Here is a 17,944-nt window from a genome sequence, read left to right on the forward strand (position 1 = left end):
CCCAGTCTCTGATCATCTCTCTCTCCTCTCCCCCAGTCTCTGATCATCTCTCTCTCCTCTCCCCCAGTCTCTGATCATCTCTCTCTCCTCTCCCCCAGTCTCTGATCATCTCTCTCTCCTCTCCCCCAGTCTCTGATCATCTCTCTCTCCTCTCCCCCAGTCTCTGATCATCTCTCTCTCCTCTCCCCCAGTCTCTGATCATCTCTCTTTCTCCTCTCCCCCAGTCTCTGATCATCTCTTTCTCCTCTCCCCCAGTCTCTGATCATCTCTTTCTCCTCTCCCCCAGTCTCTGATCATCTCTCTCTCCTCTCCCCCAGTCTCTGATCATCTCTCCCCCAGTCTCTGATCATCTCTCCCCCAGTCTCTGATCATCTCTCTCTCCTCTCCCCCAGTCTCTGATCATCTCTCTCTCCTCTCCCCCAGTCTCTGATCATCTCTCCCCCAGTCTCTGATCATCTCTCTTTCTCCTCTCCACCAGTCTCTGATCATCTCTCCCCCAGTCTCTGATCATCTCTCTTTCTCCCCTCCTCCAGTCTCTGATCATCTCTCCCCCAGTCTCTGATCATCTCTCCCCCAGTCTCTGATCATCTCTCCCCCAGTCTCTGATCATCTCTCCCCCAGTCTCTGATCATCTCTCCCCCAGTCTCTGATCATCTCTCCCCCAGTCTCTGATCATCTCTCCCCCAGTCTCTGATCATCTCTCTCTCCTCTCCCCCAGTCTCTGATCATCTCTCTCTCCTCTCCCCCAGTCTCTGATCATCTCTCTCTCCTCTCCCCCAGTCTCTGATCATCTCTCTCTCCTCTCCCCCAGTCTCTGATCATCTCTCCCCCAGTCTCTGATCATCTCTCTTTCTCCTCTCCCCCAGTCTCTGATCATCTCTCTCTCCTCTCCCCCAGTCTCTGATCATCTCTCTCTCCTCTCCCCCAGTCTCTGATCATCTCTCTCTCCTCTCCCCCAGTCTCTGATCATCTCTCCCCCAGTCTCTGATCATCTCTCCCCCAGTCTCTGATCATCTCTCTTTCTCCTCTCCCCCAGTCTCTGATCATCTCTCTCTCCTCTCCCCCAGTCTCTGATCATCTCTCTCTCCTCTCCCCCAGTCTCTGATCATCTCTCTCTCCTCTCCCCCAGTCTCTGATCATCTCTTCCCCAGTCTCTGATCATCTCTCTCTCCTCTCCCCAGTCTCTGATCATCTCTCCCCCAGTCTCTGATCATCTCTCTTTCTCCTCTCCCCCAGTCTCTGATCATCTCTCTCTCCTCTCCCCCAGTCTCTGATCATCTCTCTCTCCTCTCCCCCAGTCTCTGATCATCTCTCCCCCAGTCTCTGATCATCTCTCTCTCCTCTCCCCCAGTCTCTGGTCATCTCTCTCTCCTCTCCCCCAGTCTCTGGTCATCTCTCTCTCCTCTCCCCCAGTCTCTGGTCATCTCTCTCTCCTCTCCCCCAGTCTCTGGTCATCTCTCTCTCCTCTCCCCCAGTCTCTGATCATCTCTCTCTCCTCTCCCCCAGTCTCTGATCATCTCTCTCCTCTCCCCCAGTCTCTGATCATCTCTCTCTCCTCTCCCCCAGTCTCTGATCATCTCTCTCTCCTCTCCCCCAGTCTCTGATCATCTCTCTTTCTCCTCTCCCCCAGTCTCTGATCATCTCTCTCTCCTCTCCCCCAGTCTCTGATCATCTCTCCCCCAGTCTCTGATCATCTCTCTCTCCTCTCCCCAGTCTCTGATCATCTCTCCCCCAGTCTCTGATCATCTCTCTCTCCTCTCCCCCAGTCTCTGATCATCTCTTTCTCCTCTCCCCCAGTCTCTGATCATCTCTCTCTCCTCTCCCCCAGTCTCTGATCATCTCTCTCTCCTCTCCCCCAGTCTCTGATCATCTCTCTCTCCTCTCCCCCAGTCTCTGATCATCTCTCCCCCAGTCTCTGATCATCTCTCTTTCTCCTCTCCCCCAGTCTCTGATCATCTCTCTCTCCTCTCCCCCAGTCTCTGATCATCTCTCTCTCCTCTCCCCCAGTCTCTGATCATCTCTCCCCCAGTCTCTGATCATCTCTCTTTCTCCTCTCCCCCAGTCTCTGATCATCTCTCCCCCAGTCTCTGATCATCTCTCCCCCAGTCTCTGATCATCTCTCCCCCAGTCTCTGATCATCTCTCCCCCAGTCTCTGATCATCTCTCCCCCAGTCTCTGATCATCTCTCCCCCAGTCTCTGATCATCTCTCCCCCAGTCTCTGATCATCTCTCCCCCAGTCTCTGATCATCTCTCCCCCAGTCTCTGATCATCTCTCTCTCCTCTCCCCCAGTCTCTGATCATCTCTCTCTCCTCTCCCCCAGTCTCTGATCATCTCTCTCTCCTCTCCCCCAGTCTCTGATCATCTCTCTCTCCTCTCCCCCAGTCTCTGATCATCTCTCTCTCCTCTCCCCCAGTCTCTGATCATCTCTCTCTCAGTCTCTGATCATCTCTCCCCCAGTCTCTGATCATCTCTCCCCCAGTCTCTGATCATCTCTCTCTCCTCTCTCCCAGTCTCTGATCATCTCTCTCTCCTCTCCCCCAGTCTCTGATCATCTCTCCCCCAGTCTCTGATCATCTCTCTTTCTCCTCTCCCCCAGTCTCTGATCATCTCTCCCCCAGTCTCTGATCATCTCTCTTTCTCCCCTCCTCCAGTCTCTGATCATCTCTCCCCCAGTCTCTGATCATCTCTCCCCCAGTCTCTGATCATCTCTCCCCCAGTCTCTGATCATCTCTCCCCCAGTCTCTGATCATCTCTCCCCCAGTCTCTGATCATCTCTCCCCCAGTCTCTGATCATCTCTCTCTCCTCTCCCCCAGTCTCTGATCATCTCTCTCTCCTCTCCCCCAGTCTCTGATCATCTCTCTCTCCTCTCCCCCAGTCTCTGATCATCTCTCTCTCCTCTCCCCCAGTCTCTGATCATCTCTCCCCCAGTCTCTGATCATCTCTCTTTCTCCTCTCCCCCAGTCTCTGATCATCTCTCTCTCCTCTCCCCCAGTCTCTGATCATCTCTCTCTCCTCTCCCCCAGTCTCTGATCATCTCTCTCTCCTCTCCCCCAGTCTCTGATCATCTCTCCCCCAGTCTCTGATCATCTCTCCCCCAGTCTCTGATCATCTCTCTTTCTCCTCTCCCCCAGTCTCTGATCATCTCTCTCTCCTCTCCCCCAGTCTCTGATCATCTCTCTCTCCTCTCCCCCAGTCTCTGATCATCTCTCTCTCCTCTCCCCCAGTCTCTGATCATCTCTTCCCCAGTCTCTGATCATCTCTCTCTCCTCTCCCCAGTCTCTGATCATCTCTCCCCCAGTCTCTGATCATCTCTCTTTCTCCTCTCCCCCAGTCTCTGATCATCTCTCTCTCCTCTCCCCCAGTCTCTGATCATCTCTCTCTCCTCTCCCCCAGTCTCTGATCATCTCTCCCCCAGTCTCTGGTCATCTCTCTCTCCTCTCCCCCAGTCTCTGGTCATCTCTCTCTCCTCTCCCCCAGTCTCTGGTCATCTCTCTCTCCTCTCCCCCAGTCTCTGGTCATCTCTCTCTCCTCTCCCCCAGTCTCTGATCATCTCTCTCTCCTCTCCCCCAGTCTCTGATCATCTCTCTCCTCTCCCCCAGTCTCTGATCATCTCTCTCTCCTCTCCCCCAGTCTCTGATCATCTCTCTCTCCTCTCCCCCAGTCTCTGATCATCTCTCTTTCTCCTCTCCCCCAGTCTCTGATCATCTCTCTCTCCTCTCCCCCAGTCTCTGATCATCTCTCCCCCAGTCTCTGATCATCTCTCTCTCCTCTCCCCAGTCTCTGATCATCTCTCCCCCAGTCTCTGATCATCTCTCTCTCCTCTCCCCCAGTCTCTGATCATCTCTTTCTCCTCTCCCCCAGTCTCTGATCATCTCTCTCTCCTCTCCCCCAGTCTCTGATCATCTCTCTCTCCTCTCCCCCAGTCTCTGATCATCTCTCTCTCCTCTCCCCCAGTCTCTGATCATCTCTCCCCCAGTCTCTGATCATCTCTCTTTCTCCTCTCCCCCAGTCTCTGATCATCTCTCTCTCCTCTCCCCCAGTCTCTGATCATCTCTCTCTCCTCTCCCCCAGTCTCTGATCATCTCTCCCCCAGTCTCTGATCATCTCTCTTTCTCCTCTCCCCCAGTCTCTGATCATCTCTCCCCCAGTCTCTGATCATCTCTCCCCCAGTCTCTGATCATCTCTCCCCCAGTCTCTGATCATCTCTCCCCCAGTCTCTGATCATCTCTCCCCCAGTCTCTGATCATCTCTCCCCCAGTCTCTGATCATCTCTCCCCCAGTCTCTGATCATCTCTCTCTCCTCTCCCCCAGTCTCTGATCATCTCTCTCTCCTCTCCCCCAGTCTCTGATCATCTCTCTCTCCTCTCCCCCAGTCTCTGATCATCTCTCTCTCCTCTCCCCCAGTCTCTGATCATCTCTCTCTCCTCTCCCCCAGTCTCTGATCATCTCTCCCCCAGTCTCTGATCATCTCTCCCCCAGTCTCTGATCATCTCTCCCCCAGTCTCTGATCATCTCTCTCTCCTCTCTCCCAGTCTCTGATCATCTCTCCCCCAGTCTCTGATCATCTCTCTCTCCTCTCCCCCAGTCTCTGATCATCTCTCCCCCAGTCTCTGATCATCTCTCTTTCTCCTCTCCCCCAGTCTCTGATCATCTCTCTCTCCTCTCCCCCAGTCTCTGATCATCTCTCTCTCCTCTCCCCCAGTCTCTGATCATCTCTCTTTCTCCTCTCCCCCAGTCTCTGATCATCTCTCTCTCCTCTCCCCCAGTCTCTGATCATCTCTCTCTCCTCTCCCCCAGTCTCTGATCATCTCTCTCTCCTCTCCCCCAGTCTCTGATCATCTCTCTCTCCTCTCCCCCAGTCTCTGATCATCTCTCCCCCAGTCTCTGATCATCTCTCCCCCAGTCTCTGATCATCTCTCCCCCAGTCTCTGATCATCTCTCTCTCCTCTCCCCCAGTCTCTGATCATCTCTCTCTCCTCTCCCCCAGTCTCTGATCATCTCTCCCCCAGTCTCTGATCATCTCTCTTTCTCCTCTCCCCCAGTCTCTGATCATCTCTCCCCCAGTCTCTGATCATCTCTCCCCCAGTCTCTGATCATCTCTCTTTCTCCTCTCCCCCAGTCTCTGATCATCTCTCTCTCCTCTCCCCCAGTCTCTGATCATCTCTCTCTCCTCTCCCCCAGTCTCTGATCATCTCTCTCTCCTCTCCCCCAGTCTCTGATCATCTCTCCCCCAGTCTCTGATCATCTCTCTTTCTCCTCTCCCCCAGTCTCTGATCATCTCTCTCTCCTCTCCCCCAGTCTCTGATCATCTCTCTCTCCTCTCCCCCAGTCTCTGATCATCTCTCCCCCAGTCTCTGATCATCTCTCTTTCTCCTCTCCCCCAGTCTCTGATCATCTCTCCCCCAGTCTCTGATCATCTCTCCCCCAGTCTCTGATCATCTCTCTTTCTCCTCTCCCCCAGTCTCTGATCATCTCTCTTTCTCCTCTCCCCCAGTCTCTGATCATCTCTCTTTCTCCTCTCCCCCAGTCTCTGATCATCTCTCTTTCTCCTCTCCCCCAGTCTCTGATCATCTCTCTTTCTCCTCTCCCCCAGTCTCTGATCATCTCTCTTTCTCCTCTCCCCCAGTCTCTGATCATCTCTCTTTCTCCTCTCCCCCAGTCTCTGATCATCTCTCTCTCCTCTCCCCCAGTCTCTGATCATCTCTCTCTCCTCTCCCCCAGTCTCTGATCATCTCTCTCTCCTCTCCCCCAGTCTCTGATCATCTCTCTCTCCTCTCCCCCAGTCTCTGATCATCTCTCCCCCAGTCTCTGATCATCTCTCCCCCAGTCTCTGATCATCTCTCCCCCAGTCTCTGATCATCTCTCCCCCAGTCTCTGATCATCTCTCTCTCCTCTCTCCCAGTCTCTGATCATCTCTCCCCCAGTCTCTGATCATCTCTCTCTCCTCTCTCCCAGTCTCTGATCATCTCTCCCCCAGTCTCTGATCATCTCTCCCCCAGTCTCTGATCATCTCTCTCTCCTCTCCCCCAGTCTCTGATCATCTCTCTCTCCTCTCCCCCAGTCTCTGATCATCTCTCTCTCCTCTCCCCCAGTCTCTGATCATCTCTCCCCCAGTCTCTGATCATCTCTCTTTCTCCTCTCCCCCAGTCTCTGATCATCTCTCTCTCCTCTCCACCAGTCTCTGATCATCTCTCTCTCCTCTCCCCCAGTCTCTGATCATCTCTCTCTCCTCTCCCCCAGTCTCTGATCATCTCTCTCTCCTCTCCCCCAGTCTCTGATCATCTCTCTCTCCTCTCCCCCAGTCTCTGATCATCTCTCTCTCCTCTCCCCCAGTCTCTGATCATCTCTCTCTCCTCTCCCCCAGTCTCTGATCATCTCTCTCTCCTCTCCCCCAGTCTCTGATCATCTCTCTTTCTCCTCTCCCCCAGTCTCTGATCATCTCTTTCTCCTCTCCCCCAGTCTCTGATCATCTCTTTCTCCTCTCCCCCAGTCTCTGATCATCTCTCTCTCCTCTCCCCCAGTCTCTGATCATCTCTCCCCCAGTCTCTGATCATCTCTCCCCCAGTCTCTGATCATCTCTCTCTCCTCTCCCCCAGTCTCTGATCATCTCTCTCTCCTCTCCCCCAGTCTCTGATCATCTCTCCCCCAGTCTCTGATCATCTCTCCCCCAGTCTCTGATCATCTCTCTTTCTCCTCTCCCCCAGTCTCTGATCATCTCTCCCCCAGTCTCTGATCATCTCTCTTTCTCCCCTCCTCCAGTCTCTGATCATCTCTCCCCCAGTCTCTGATCATCTCTCCCCCAGTCTCTGATCATCTCTCCCCCAGTCTCTGATCATCTCTCCCCCAGTCTCTGATCATCTCTCCCCCAGTCTCTGATCATCTCTCCCCCAGTCTCTGATCATCTCTCTCTCCTCTCCCCCAGTCTCTGATCATCTCTCTCTCCTCTCTCCCAGTCTCTGATCATCTCTCTCTCCTCTCCCCCAGTCTCTGATCATCTCTCTCTCCTCTCCCCAGTCTCTGATCATCTCTCCCCCAGTCTCTGATCATCTCTCTTTCTCCTCTCCCCCAGTCTCTGATCATCTCTCTTTCTCCTCTCCCCCAGTCTCTGATCATCTCTCTCTCCTCTCCCCCAGTCTCTGATCATCTCTCTCTCCTCTCCCCCAGTCTCTGATCATCTCTCCCCCAGTCTCTGATCATCTCTCTTTCTCCTCTCCCCCAGTCTCTGATCATCTCTCCCCCAGTCTCTGATCATCTCTCTTTCTCCTCTCCCCCAGTCTCTGATCATCTCTCTCTCCTCTCCCCCAGTCTCTGATCATCTCTCTCTCCTCTCCCCCAGTCTCTGATCATCTCTCTCTCCTCTCCCCCAGTCTCTGATCATCTCTCTCTCCTCTCCCCCAGTCTCTGATCATCTCTTCCCCAGTCTCTGATCATCTCTCTCTCCTCTCCCCAGTCTCTGATCATCTCTCCCCCAGTCTCTGATCATCTCTCTTTCTCCTCTCCCCCAGTCTCTGATCATCTCTCTCTCCTCTCCCCCAGTCTCTGATCATCTCTCTCTCCTCTCCCCCAGTCTCTGATCATCTCTCCCCCAGTCTCTGATCATCTCTCTCTCCTCTCCCCCAGTCTCTGGTCATCTCTCTCTCCTCTCCCCCAGTCTCTGGTCATCTCTCTCTCCTCTCCCCCAGTCTCTGATCATCTCTCTCTCCTCTCCCCCAGTCTCTGATCATCTCTCTCTCCTCTCCCCCAGTCTCTGATCATCTCTCTCCTCTCCCCCAGTCTCTGATCATCTCTCTCTCCTCTCCCCCAGTCTCTGATCATCTCTCTCTCCTCTCCCCCAGTCTCTGATCATCTCTCTTTCTCCTCTCCCCCAGTCTCTGATCATCTCTCTCTCCTCTCCCCCAGTCTCTGATCATCTCTCCCCCAGTCTCTGATCATCTCTCTCTCCTCTCCCCAGTCTCTGATCATCTCTCCCCCAGTCTCTGATCATCTCTCTCTCCTCTCCCCCAGTCTCTGATCATCTCTTTCTCCTCTCCCCCAGTCTCTGATCATCTCTCTCTCCTCTCCCACAGTCTCTGATCATCTCTCTCTCCTCTCCCCCAGTCTCTGATCATCTCTCTCTCCTCTCCCCCAGTCTCTGATCATCTCTCTCTCCTCTCCCCCAGTCTCTGATCATCTCTCCCCCAGTCTCTGATCATCTCTCCCCCAGTCTCTGATCATCTCTCTCTCCTCTCCCCCAGTCTCTGATCATCTCTCTCTCCTCTCCCCCAGTCTCTGATCATCTCTCTCTCCTCTCCCCCAGTCTCTGATCATCTCTCTCTCCTCTCCCCCAGTCTCTGATCATCTCTCTCTCCTCTCCCCCAGTCTCTGATCATCTCTCTTTCTCCTCTCCCCCAGTCTCTGATCATCTCTCTCTCCTCTCCCCCAGTCTCTGATCATCTCTCTCTCCTCTCCCCCAGTCTCTGATCATCTCTCCCCCAGTCTCTGATCATCTCTCCCCCAGTCTCTGATCATCTCTCTTTCTCCTCTCCCCCAGTCTCTGATCATCTCTCTCTCCTCTCCCCCAGTCTCTGATCATCTCTCTCTCCTCTCCCCCAGTCTCTGATCATCTCTCTCTCCTCTCCCCCAGTCTCTGATCATCTCTCCCCCAGTCTCTGATCATCTCTCTTTCTCCTCTCCCCCAGTCTCTGATCATCTCTCTCTCCTCTCCCCCAGTCTCTGATCATCTCTCTCTCCTCTCCCCCAGTCTCTGATCATCTCTCCCCCAGTCTCTGATCATCTCTCTTTCTCCTCTCCCCCAGTCTCTGATCATCTCTCCCCCAGTCTCTGATCATCTCTCCCCCAGTCTCTGATCATCTCTCCCCCAGTCTCTGATCATCTCTCTTTCTCCTCTCCCCCAGTCTCTGATCATCTCTCTTTCTCCTCTCCCCCAGTCTCTGATCATCTCTCTTTCTCCTCTCCCCCAGTCTCTGATCATCTCTCTTTCTCCTCTCCCCCAGTCTCTGATCATCTCTCTTTCTCCTCTCCCCCAGTCTCTGATCATCTCTCTTTCTCCTCTCCCCCAGTCTCTGATCATCTCTCTCTCCTCTCCCCCAGTCTCTGATCATCTCTCCCCCAGTCTCTGATCATCTCTCCCCCAGTCTCTGATCATCTCTCTCTCCTCTCCCCAGTCTCTGATCATCTCTCTCTCCTCTCCCCCAGTCTCTGATCATCTCTCCCCCAGTCTCTGATCATCTCTCCCCCAGTCTCTGATCATCTCTCTTTCTCCTCTCCCCCAGTCTCTGATCATCTCTCCCCCAGTCTCTGATCATCTCTCTTTCTCCCCTCCTCCAGTCTCTGATCATCTCTCCCCCAGTCTCTGATCATCTCTCCCCCAGTCTCTGATCATCTCTCCCCCAGTCTCTGATCATCTCTCCCCCAGTCTCTGATCATCTCTCCCCCAGTCTCTGATCATCTCTCCCCCAGTCTCTGATCATCTCTCTCTCCTCTCCCCCAGTCTCTGATCATCTCTCTCTCCTCTCTCCCAGTCTCTGATCATCTCTCTCTCCTCTCCCCCAGTCTCTGATCATCTCTCTCTCCTCTCCCCCAGTCTCTGATCATCTCTCCCCCAGTCTCTGATCATCTCTCTTTCTCCTCTCCCCCAGTCTCTGATCATCTCTCTTTCTCCTCTCCCCCAGTCTCTGATCATCTCTCTCTCCTCTCCCCCAGTCTCTGATCATCTCTCTCTCCTCTCCCCCAGTCTCTGATCATCTCTCTCTCCTCTCCCCCAGTCTCTGATCATCTCTCTCTCCTCTCCCCCAGTCTCTGATCATCTCTCCCCCAGTCTCTGATCATCTCTCCCCCAGTCTCTGATCATCTCTCCCCCAGTCTCTGATCATCTCTCCCCCAGTCTCTGATCATCTCTCTCTCCTCTCTCCCAGTCTCTGATCATCTCTCCCCCAGTCTCTGATCATCTCTCCCCCAGTCTCTGATCATCTCTCTCTCCTCTCCCCCAGTCTCTGATCATCTCTCTCTCCTCTCCCCCAGTCTCTGATCATCTCTCTCTCCTCTCCCCCAGTCTCTGATCATCTCTCCCCCAGTCTCTGATCATCTCTCTTTCTCCTCTCCCCCAGTCTCTGATCATCTCTCTCTCCTCTCCACCAGTCTCTGATCATCTCTCTTTCTCCTCTCCCCCAGTCTCTGATCATCTCTCTCTCCTCTCCCCCAGTCTCTGATCATCTCTCTCTCCTCTCCCCCAGTCTCTGATCATCTCTCTCTCCTCTCCCCCAGTCTCTGATCATCTCTCTCTCCTCTCCCCCAGTCTCTGATCATCTCTCTCTCCTCTCCCCCAGTCTCTGATCATCTCTCTCTCCTCTCCCCCAGTCTCTGATCATCTCTCTCTCCTCTCCCCCAGTCTCTGATCATCTCTCTCTCCTCTCCCCCAGTCTCTGATCATCTCTCTCTCCTCTCCCCCAGTCTCTGATCATCTCTCTTTCTCCTCTCCCCCAGTCTCTGATCATCTCTCTTTCTCCTTTCCCCCAGTCTCTGATCATCTCTTTCTCCTCTCCCCCAGTCTCTGATCATCTCTCTCTCCTCTCCCCCAGTCTCTGATCATCTCTCCCCCAGTCTCTGATCATCTCTCCCCCAGTCTCTGATCATCTCTCTCTCCTCTCCCCCAGTCTCTGATCATCTCTCTCTCCTCTCCCCCAGTCTCTGATCATCTCTCCCCCAGTCTCTGATCATCTCTCTTTCTCCTCTCCCCCAGTCTCTGATCATCTCTCCCCCAGTCTGATCATCTCTCTTTCTCCCCTCCTCCAGTCTCTGATCATCTCTCCCCCAGTCTCTGATCATCTCTCCCCCAGTCTCTGATCATCTCTCCCCCAGTCTCTGATCATCTCTCCCCCAGTCTCTGATCATCTCTCTCTCCTCTCCCCCAGTCTCTGATCATCTCTCTCTCCTCTCCCCCAGTCTCTGATCATCTCTCTCTCCTCTCCCCCAGTCTCTGATCATCTCTCTCTCCTCTCCCCCAGTCTCTGATCATCTCTCCCCCAGTCTCTGATCATCTCTCTTTCTCCTCTCCCCCAGTCTCTGATCATCTCTCTTTCTCCTCTCCCCCAGTCTCTGATCATCTCTCTCTCCTCTCCCCCAGTCTCTGATCATCTCTCTCTCCTCTCCCCCAGTCTCTGATCATCTCTCCCCCAGTCTCTGATCATCTCTCTTTCTCCTCTCCCCCAGTCTCTGATCATCTCTCCCCCAGTCTCTGATCATCTCTCTTTCTCCTCTCCCCCAGTCTCTGATCATCTCTCTCTCCTCTCCCCCAGTCTCTGATCATCTCTCTCTCCTCTCCCCCAGTCTCTGATCATCTCTCTCTCCTCTCCCCCAGTCTCTGATCATCTCTTCCCCAGTCTCTGATCATCTCTCTCTCCTCTCCCCAGTCTCTGATCATCTCTCCCCCAGTCTCTGATCATCTCTCTTTCTCCTCTCCCCCAGTCTCTGATCATCTCTCTCTCCTCTCCCCCAGTCTCTGATCATCTCTCTCTCCTCTCCCCCAGTCTCTGATCATCTCTCCCCCAGTCTCTGATCATCTCTCTCTCCTCTCCCCCAGTCTCTGGTCATCTCTCTCTCCTCTCCCCCAGTCTCTGGTCATCTCTCTCTCCTCTCCCCCAGTCTCTGATCATCTCTCTCTCCTCTCCCCCAGTCTCTGATCATCTCTCTCTCCTCTCCCCCAGTCTCTGATCATCTCTCTCTCCTCTCCCCCAGTCTCTGATCATCTCTCTCTCCTCTCCCCCAGTCTCTGATCATCTCTCTCTCCTCTCCCCCAGTCTCTGATCATCTCTCTCTCCTCTCCCCCAGTCTCTGATCATCTCTCTTTCTCCTCTCCCCCAGTCTCTGATCATCTCTCTCTCCTCTCCCCCAGTCTCTGATCATCTCTCCCCCAGTCTCTGATCATCTCTCCCCCAGTCTCTGATCATCTCTCTCTCCTCTCCCCCAGTCTCTGATCATCTCTTTCTCCTCTCCCCCAGTCTCTGATCATCTCTCTCTCCTCTCCCCCAGTCTCTGATCATCTCTCTCTCCTCTCCCCCAGTCTCTGATCATCTCTCTCTCCTCTCCCCCAGTCTCTGATCATCTCTCCCCCAGTCTCTGATCATCTCTCCCCCAGTCTCTGATCATCTCTCTCTCCTCTCCCCCAGTCTCTGATCATCTCTCTCTCCTCTCCCCCAGTCTCTGATCATCTCTCTCTCCTCTCCCCCAGTCTCTGATCATCTCTCTTTCTCCTCTCCCCCAGTCTCTGATCATCTCTCTCTCCTCTCCCCCAGTCTCTGATCATCTCTCTCTCCTCTCCCCCAGTCTCTGATCATCTCTCTCTCCTCTCCCCCAGTCTCTGATCATCTCTCTCTCCTCTCCCCCAGTCTCTGATCATCTCTCTGTCCTCTCCCCCAGTCTCTGATCATCTCTTTCTCCTCTCCCCAGTCTCTGATCATCTCTCCCCCAGTCTCTGATCATCTCTCTCTCCTCTCCCCCAGTCTCTGATCATCTCTCTCTCCTCTCCCCCAGTCTCTGATCATCTCTCCCCCAGTCTCTGATCATCTCTCCTCTCCCCCAGTCTCTGATCATCTCTTTCTCCTCTCCCCCAGTCTCTGATCATCTCTCTCTCCTCTCCCCCAGTCTCTGATCATCTCTCTCTCCTCTCCCCCAGTCTCTGATCATCTCTCCCCCAGTCTCTGATCATCTCTCTCTCCTCTCCCCCAGTCTCTGATCATCTCTCCCCCAGTCTCTGATCATCTCTCTCTCCTCTCCCCCAGTCTCTGATCATCTCTCCCCCAGTCTCTGATCATCTCTCTCTCCTCTCCCCCAGTCTCTGATCATCTCTCCCCAGTCTCTGATCATCTCTCTCTCCTCTCCCCCAGTCTCTGATCATCTCTCCCCCAGTCTCTGATCATCTCTCTCTCCTCTCCCCCAGTCTCTGATCATGGTATTTGCCCACCTGGTCCACTCTCAGCTGGAGCCTCTGTTGGAGTTCCTGTGCAGTCTGCCGGGTCCAACGGGGAAACCAGCCCTGGAGTTTGTCATGGCTGAGTGGATGAGCCGACAGCACCTCTTTTACGGACAGTACGAGGGTAAAGTCAGGTGAGTGCATCCACACTCCTCAAGATAGATGGTAGAGTAGAATATTTTCAACTTGGTGAAGAAAAGGTGTGTTCCTCTCTGTACTCCTCTTTCCACCTTGTTATGACCTGGAATTGATCCCAATTTTATTTTTTCCCCTTTTTGTAATGTTTGTGTTTCTCCGTCTCTTGTGTTGTCCCTGTGCAGTACGGTAGCCCTGTGTAAGCTGCTGCAGCACGGCCTCAACACCAATGACAAGCGTCTCCAGGACATCGTGGTCAAGGGAGAGGAGATCTTTGGCCCTGACGAGGGCATCCGCACACGCTCCAAGTCTGCCAAGAGTACGACCCACAGCTCACTTCTCTAATTTAGCATTTGGGACACAAAAAATATCCTCCCCCATTATCTTGTCTAATGTATGACAAGGGGTGCATTGGCTATATTCTTCTGTTGGTGGCCCAACTCTTTGATGGTATGCACATCTTCGGTCTGTCTCTCTCCCCAGATCCAGAGAAGTGGACCAACATTCCATTGCTAGTGAAGGTCTTTAAGCTGATTGTCAATGAGCTGTCTTCAGTGGTGGAGGCCAACACAACCAGAGCTGCCGCAGCAGACTGGAGTCAAGGTCAGGGCTGTGACGGTCATTACATTTTGTCAGCCAATGATTGTCATTCAAATAACTGCCGGTCTCACGGTAATTGACAGTTAATGAATATAAACACTTTCAGCAGCTCTGGCTTCCACACTCAGCCTACAACCCACTGATGCAGACCTTTGAAACAGATACATTTTAAAAACTCTAATAAATCCATTTTAATATAGCCTACACCTTCACAATGAATTTATTTATTTTAGGCAGATCTAAAGAAACAGGCTTTTCTTTAGATCATATTTCAGAAGAACAGAATAGGATATTCTGAGTCATCCTTATGTCAGGTCCTGATTTGGCTAGGTCATACGACTGTGGGCTACACAAGTTCATTTAGCAGGCAAGATTAGTTTATAATTCCTGTGGCATTTATTTTATATTATGAAGAATACAATTGAACATAGCTGAATAAAATAGAAAGGATATTTTTCCCCAAACAATTTGAGGGAGTGTACACATGCAGCTGTTCTGTGTTGCGCAATTAACAAAGCAACAGGTCCTCCTATGTGTTTCTAATTTAGAGTTATTTATGCTACTTTAGTTGTGATACAAGCGTTAGAATGTATTAGAAATCAGAACATATAGCCTAAGGCTGCATGATGTGACGGGTTCTGATTTGAAAGAAGTGGCGTGAAAGTGAAGCGCTCTGTGTCTTGTGCAGGCTGCACTGCACATCAGTCTCATTCACAATTTCAAAAGGACTTAATTATATGCTCACGCAGTATTTTCTATTTTCTATTCTCTTCACATATAGCCTACACTACATGACCAAAAGTATGTGGACACCTGCTTGTCAAACATCTCATTCCAAAATCATGGGCATTAATATGGAGTTGGTCCCCCCTTTGCTGCTATTACAGCGTCAACTCTTCTGGGAAGGCTTTCCGCTAGATGTTGGCACATTGCTGCAAGGACTTGCTTCCATTCAGCCACAAGCATTAGTGAGGTCGGGCACAGATGTTGGGAGATATTGCTTGGCTTGCAGTCGGCTTTCCAATTAATCCCAAAGGTGTTCGATAGGGTTGAGGTCAGGGCTCTGTGCAGGCCAGTGAAGTTCTTCCACACCGATCTCGACAAACCATTTCTGTATGGACCTCGCTTTGTGCACGGGGGCATTATCATGCTGAATCAGGAAAGGGCCTTCCCCAAACTGTTGCCACAAAGTTGGAAGTACAGAATCATCTAGAATGTCATTGTATGCTGTAGCATTAAAATTTCCCTTCACTGGAACTAAGGGGCCTAGCCCAAACCATGGACTATTCCTCCACCATACTTTACAGTTGGTACTATGCATTCGGGCAGGTAGCGTTCTCCTGGCATCTGCCAAACCCAGATTCGTTTGTCGGACTGCCAGATGTTGAAGTGTGATTCATCACTCCAGAGACGGCGTTTCCACTGCTCCAGAGTCCAATGGCAGCGAGCTTTATGCAACTCCAGCTGACGCTTGGCATTGCACATGGTGATCTTAGGCTTGTGTGAAGCTGCTCGGCCATGGAAACCCATTTCATGAAGCTCCAGACGAACAGTTCTTGTGCTGACGTTGCTTCCAGGCAGTTTGGAGCTCGGTAGTGAGTGTTGCAACTGAGGATAAAGATTTTTACGTGCTTCATCACTCAGCGATCCTGTTCTGTGAGTTTGTGTGGCCTTCCACTTCGCAGCTGAGCCGTTGTTGCTCCTAGACTTTTCCACTTCACTATAACAGAACTTACAGTTGATAGGGGCAGCTCTAGCAGGGCAGAAATGTGTCTTAACTTGTTGGAAAGGTGGCATCTTATGATGGTGTCACATTGAAAGTTGTGACGGCCCTGAATATTTCTGAACCGTCTCAGTGCTTCTCCTTCTAATAGGGCGCTTCCCCTTTAATTCCCATTAAATAGCCAGCATCAGCTGCGCAAAGGTGAAGTTGTGATTGAGACATGAATGAGGATGTGTACTACCTTCAGTTCATGAAGCTTCGCCATTACATTTGTTTTGTTGCCTTACAGTGTGTTTTGTAGCCTTAAAGCGAGTTTACCCAGGATTGGATCCACTCTGTGCGTCTGTGGACTACAACTCTCCGTTGGTTTTCGTGGCCTTTTCTCCGCTGGAGATCTGTTGGCGGATTGTCTGACTGACCGACTGACTACAACTTTTTGTACACGGTATTTCATTTGTTTGGGGTGATATATACTGTGATTTATGTAGTTGTGAGGACGTATTATTCTTTGGTTAGTCTTTGATACGCTTTATAGTTGTGTTGCAAAATAAGTGTTATTTTGAGTGTATGAATATACTGGGTTTACGCTACGGACAAACGTTGCGACTAAGGTCACTTGAGTCACTGAACTTATTTACCGGGCTGGACTCTTTTTATGCCCGAGGTACAGGACATTTCTAAAGGAACATAAGTGCATTAATTGTTATATTGTTGTGTGTGATCATTTATGTTGTTAATACAACCACGCAAAAGAATACACTTGTTTGAAGTTCTTTCCAATGTTTTAAGGGGTTTATGAAAAGTATATTTCCATCCTTACTTTTAATAAGTCCTTTGTATTGGTGTGACTTGACAGACCAGATGGGACTCATTCCCTCTCAAACTAAAAGGAGAAACCAATGCTTTCTCTGGTAGGCTCAACCTACCTGGCACCCCTAGAAATAACCTCAAGTCAAAACCGTTACAAAGTCACAGCTCTTCAGTAAGGCCATTCTACTGCCAGTGTTTGTCTATGGAGATTGCATGGCTGTGCTCAATTTTATACACCTGTCAGCAATGGATGTGGCTGAAATAGCCGCGTCCACTAATTTGAAGGGGTGTCCACATACTTTTGTGTATATGTGTGGAATAATTTTTTATTTAGAATGGCCCACAAAAAAAGTCATCCATAGTCTGCACTCAAATAGCAAATGGAGGTTACGTGCAGATACTTTTTTTAATATGCCAGGTAGGCTACACCGTTTGTAAAGCGGATTAATGGGCTTGATTTCTTTTAATTGAGCAATAAATATAGCAGGACTAGAAACCTGGGATCCACTTGTATTGTATAGTGGCTAGTCAAAACTCTGTTGAATTGAAATACATTTTCCAAAGTTATAGAATTACTGCTGTCTGTTCAGAAAGATATTAAGTAATTAATAATCGTCTAGTACACCATGAGAAGGCCTATAATTTAGCCTCAGAGGATCAGTAGCTTCTTTTTTTAAATGCCTAGCTGTGTATTGTGTGTAGCCCAATAAGGCATAGCATACAGCTGAGAACACGCATCACATCTGTCAGTGAACAGCATGCAGACAAAACAGGCCTTTCGCAAGATTTCAAATTCAATCGAAGAGTAATAGGTTGGAAAGCAAATGGCTCCTGCTGAAAAGACTATGCTGTAGGCTATCAAAATATTTGATCAACTTCCAAATATGGTTTTACTACGTAAAACTAGAGATGGGCGTTTGGCACGAACACCAGCGAGTGATCTGCACATCATTGGGTGAGTCAGTGAAACTGGAAAGCTTTTTTAGGACTATAATTTCCTCATATTATAGCCTACAATATGTATCTCCACACACCTAGGCCTAGACTATTGATGGATTCAAGACAAGGTCGTTTTTATTGATCTCAGGCTACTTTGACACACTTTGACACTTTAACAAACTATGTGAACCCTCTGGATTTCTGCATAAATTTGTCATAAAATTTGATCTGATCTTCATCTAATCCACAACAATAGACAAACACAGTCTGCTTAAACTAATTACACACAAACAATTATACGTCTTCATGAACTTTACTGAACACACCGTGTAAACATTCACAATGCAGGGTATGAAAACTGTGAACCCTTGAATTTAATAACTGGTTGACCCTCCTTTTTGCAGCAATAACCTCAACCAAACCTTTTCTGTAGTTGTGGATCAGACCTGTACAACGGTCAGGAGGAATGTTGAACCATTCCTCTATACAAAACTATATCAGTTCAGCAATATTCTTGGGATGTCTGGTGTGAACCGCTCTCTTGAGCTCATGCCACAGCATCTCAATCAGGTTGAGGTCAGGACTCTGACTGGGCCACTCCAGAAGGCGTATTTTCTTCTGTTGAAGCCATTCTGTTGTTGATTTACTTCTGTGTTTTTTGTCGTTGTCCTGTTGCATCACCCAACTTCTGTTAAGATTCAATTGGCGGACAGATGGCCCCTGCAAAATGTCTTGATAAACTTGGGAACTTAATTTTTCCGTAGATG

The 17,944-nt window shown here is 50.8% G+C and overlaps 1 protein-coding gene across 1 annotated transcript in view; it reads left to right on the forward strand.

Annotated features, from left to right (window-relative positions):
• Positions 1-17,944, forward strand: part of LOC129851395 (importin-9) — a 39,858-nt gene that overhangs the window by 17,519 nt on the left and 4,395 nt on the right. The window contains exons 17-19 of the mRNA XM_055917901.1: positions 12,938-13,104; positions 13,291-13,424; positions 13,589-13,708. Of these exons, the coding sequence (XP_055773876.1) occupies positions 12,938-13,104; positions 13,291-13,424; positions 13,589-13,708 (421 nt within the window). The remainder of the gene's footprint in view (positions 1-12,937; positions 13,105-13,290; positions 13,425-13,588; positions 13,709-17,944) is intronic.

Source organism: Salvelinus fontinalis, chromosome 3, assembly GCF_029448725.1.
Source record: "Salvelinus fontinalis isolate EN_2023a chromosome 3, ASM2944872v1, whole genome shotgun sequence".
Classification (NCBI taxonomy): Eukaryota; Metazoa; Chordata; class Actinopteri; order Salmoniformes; family Salmonidae; genus Salvelinus; species Salvelinus fontinalis.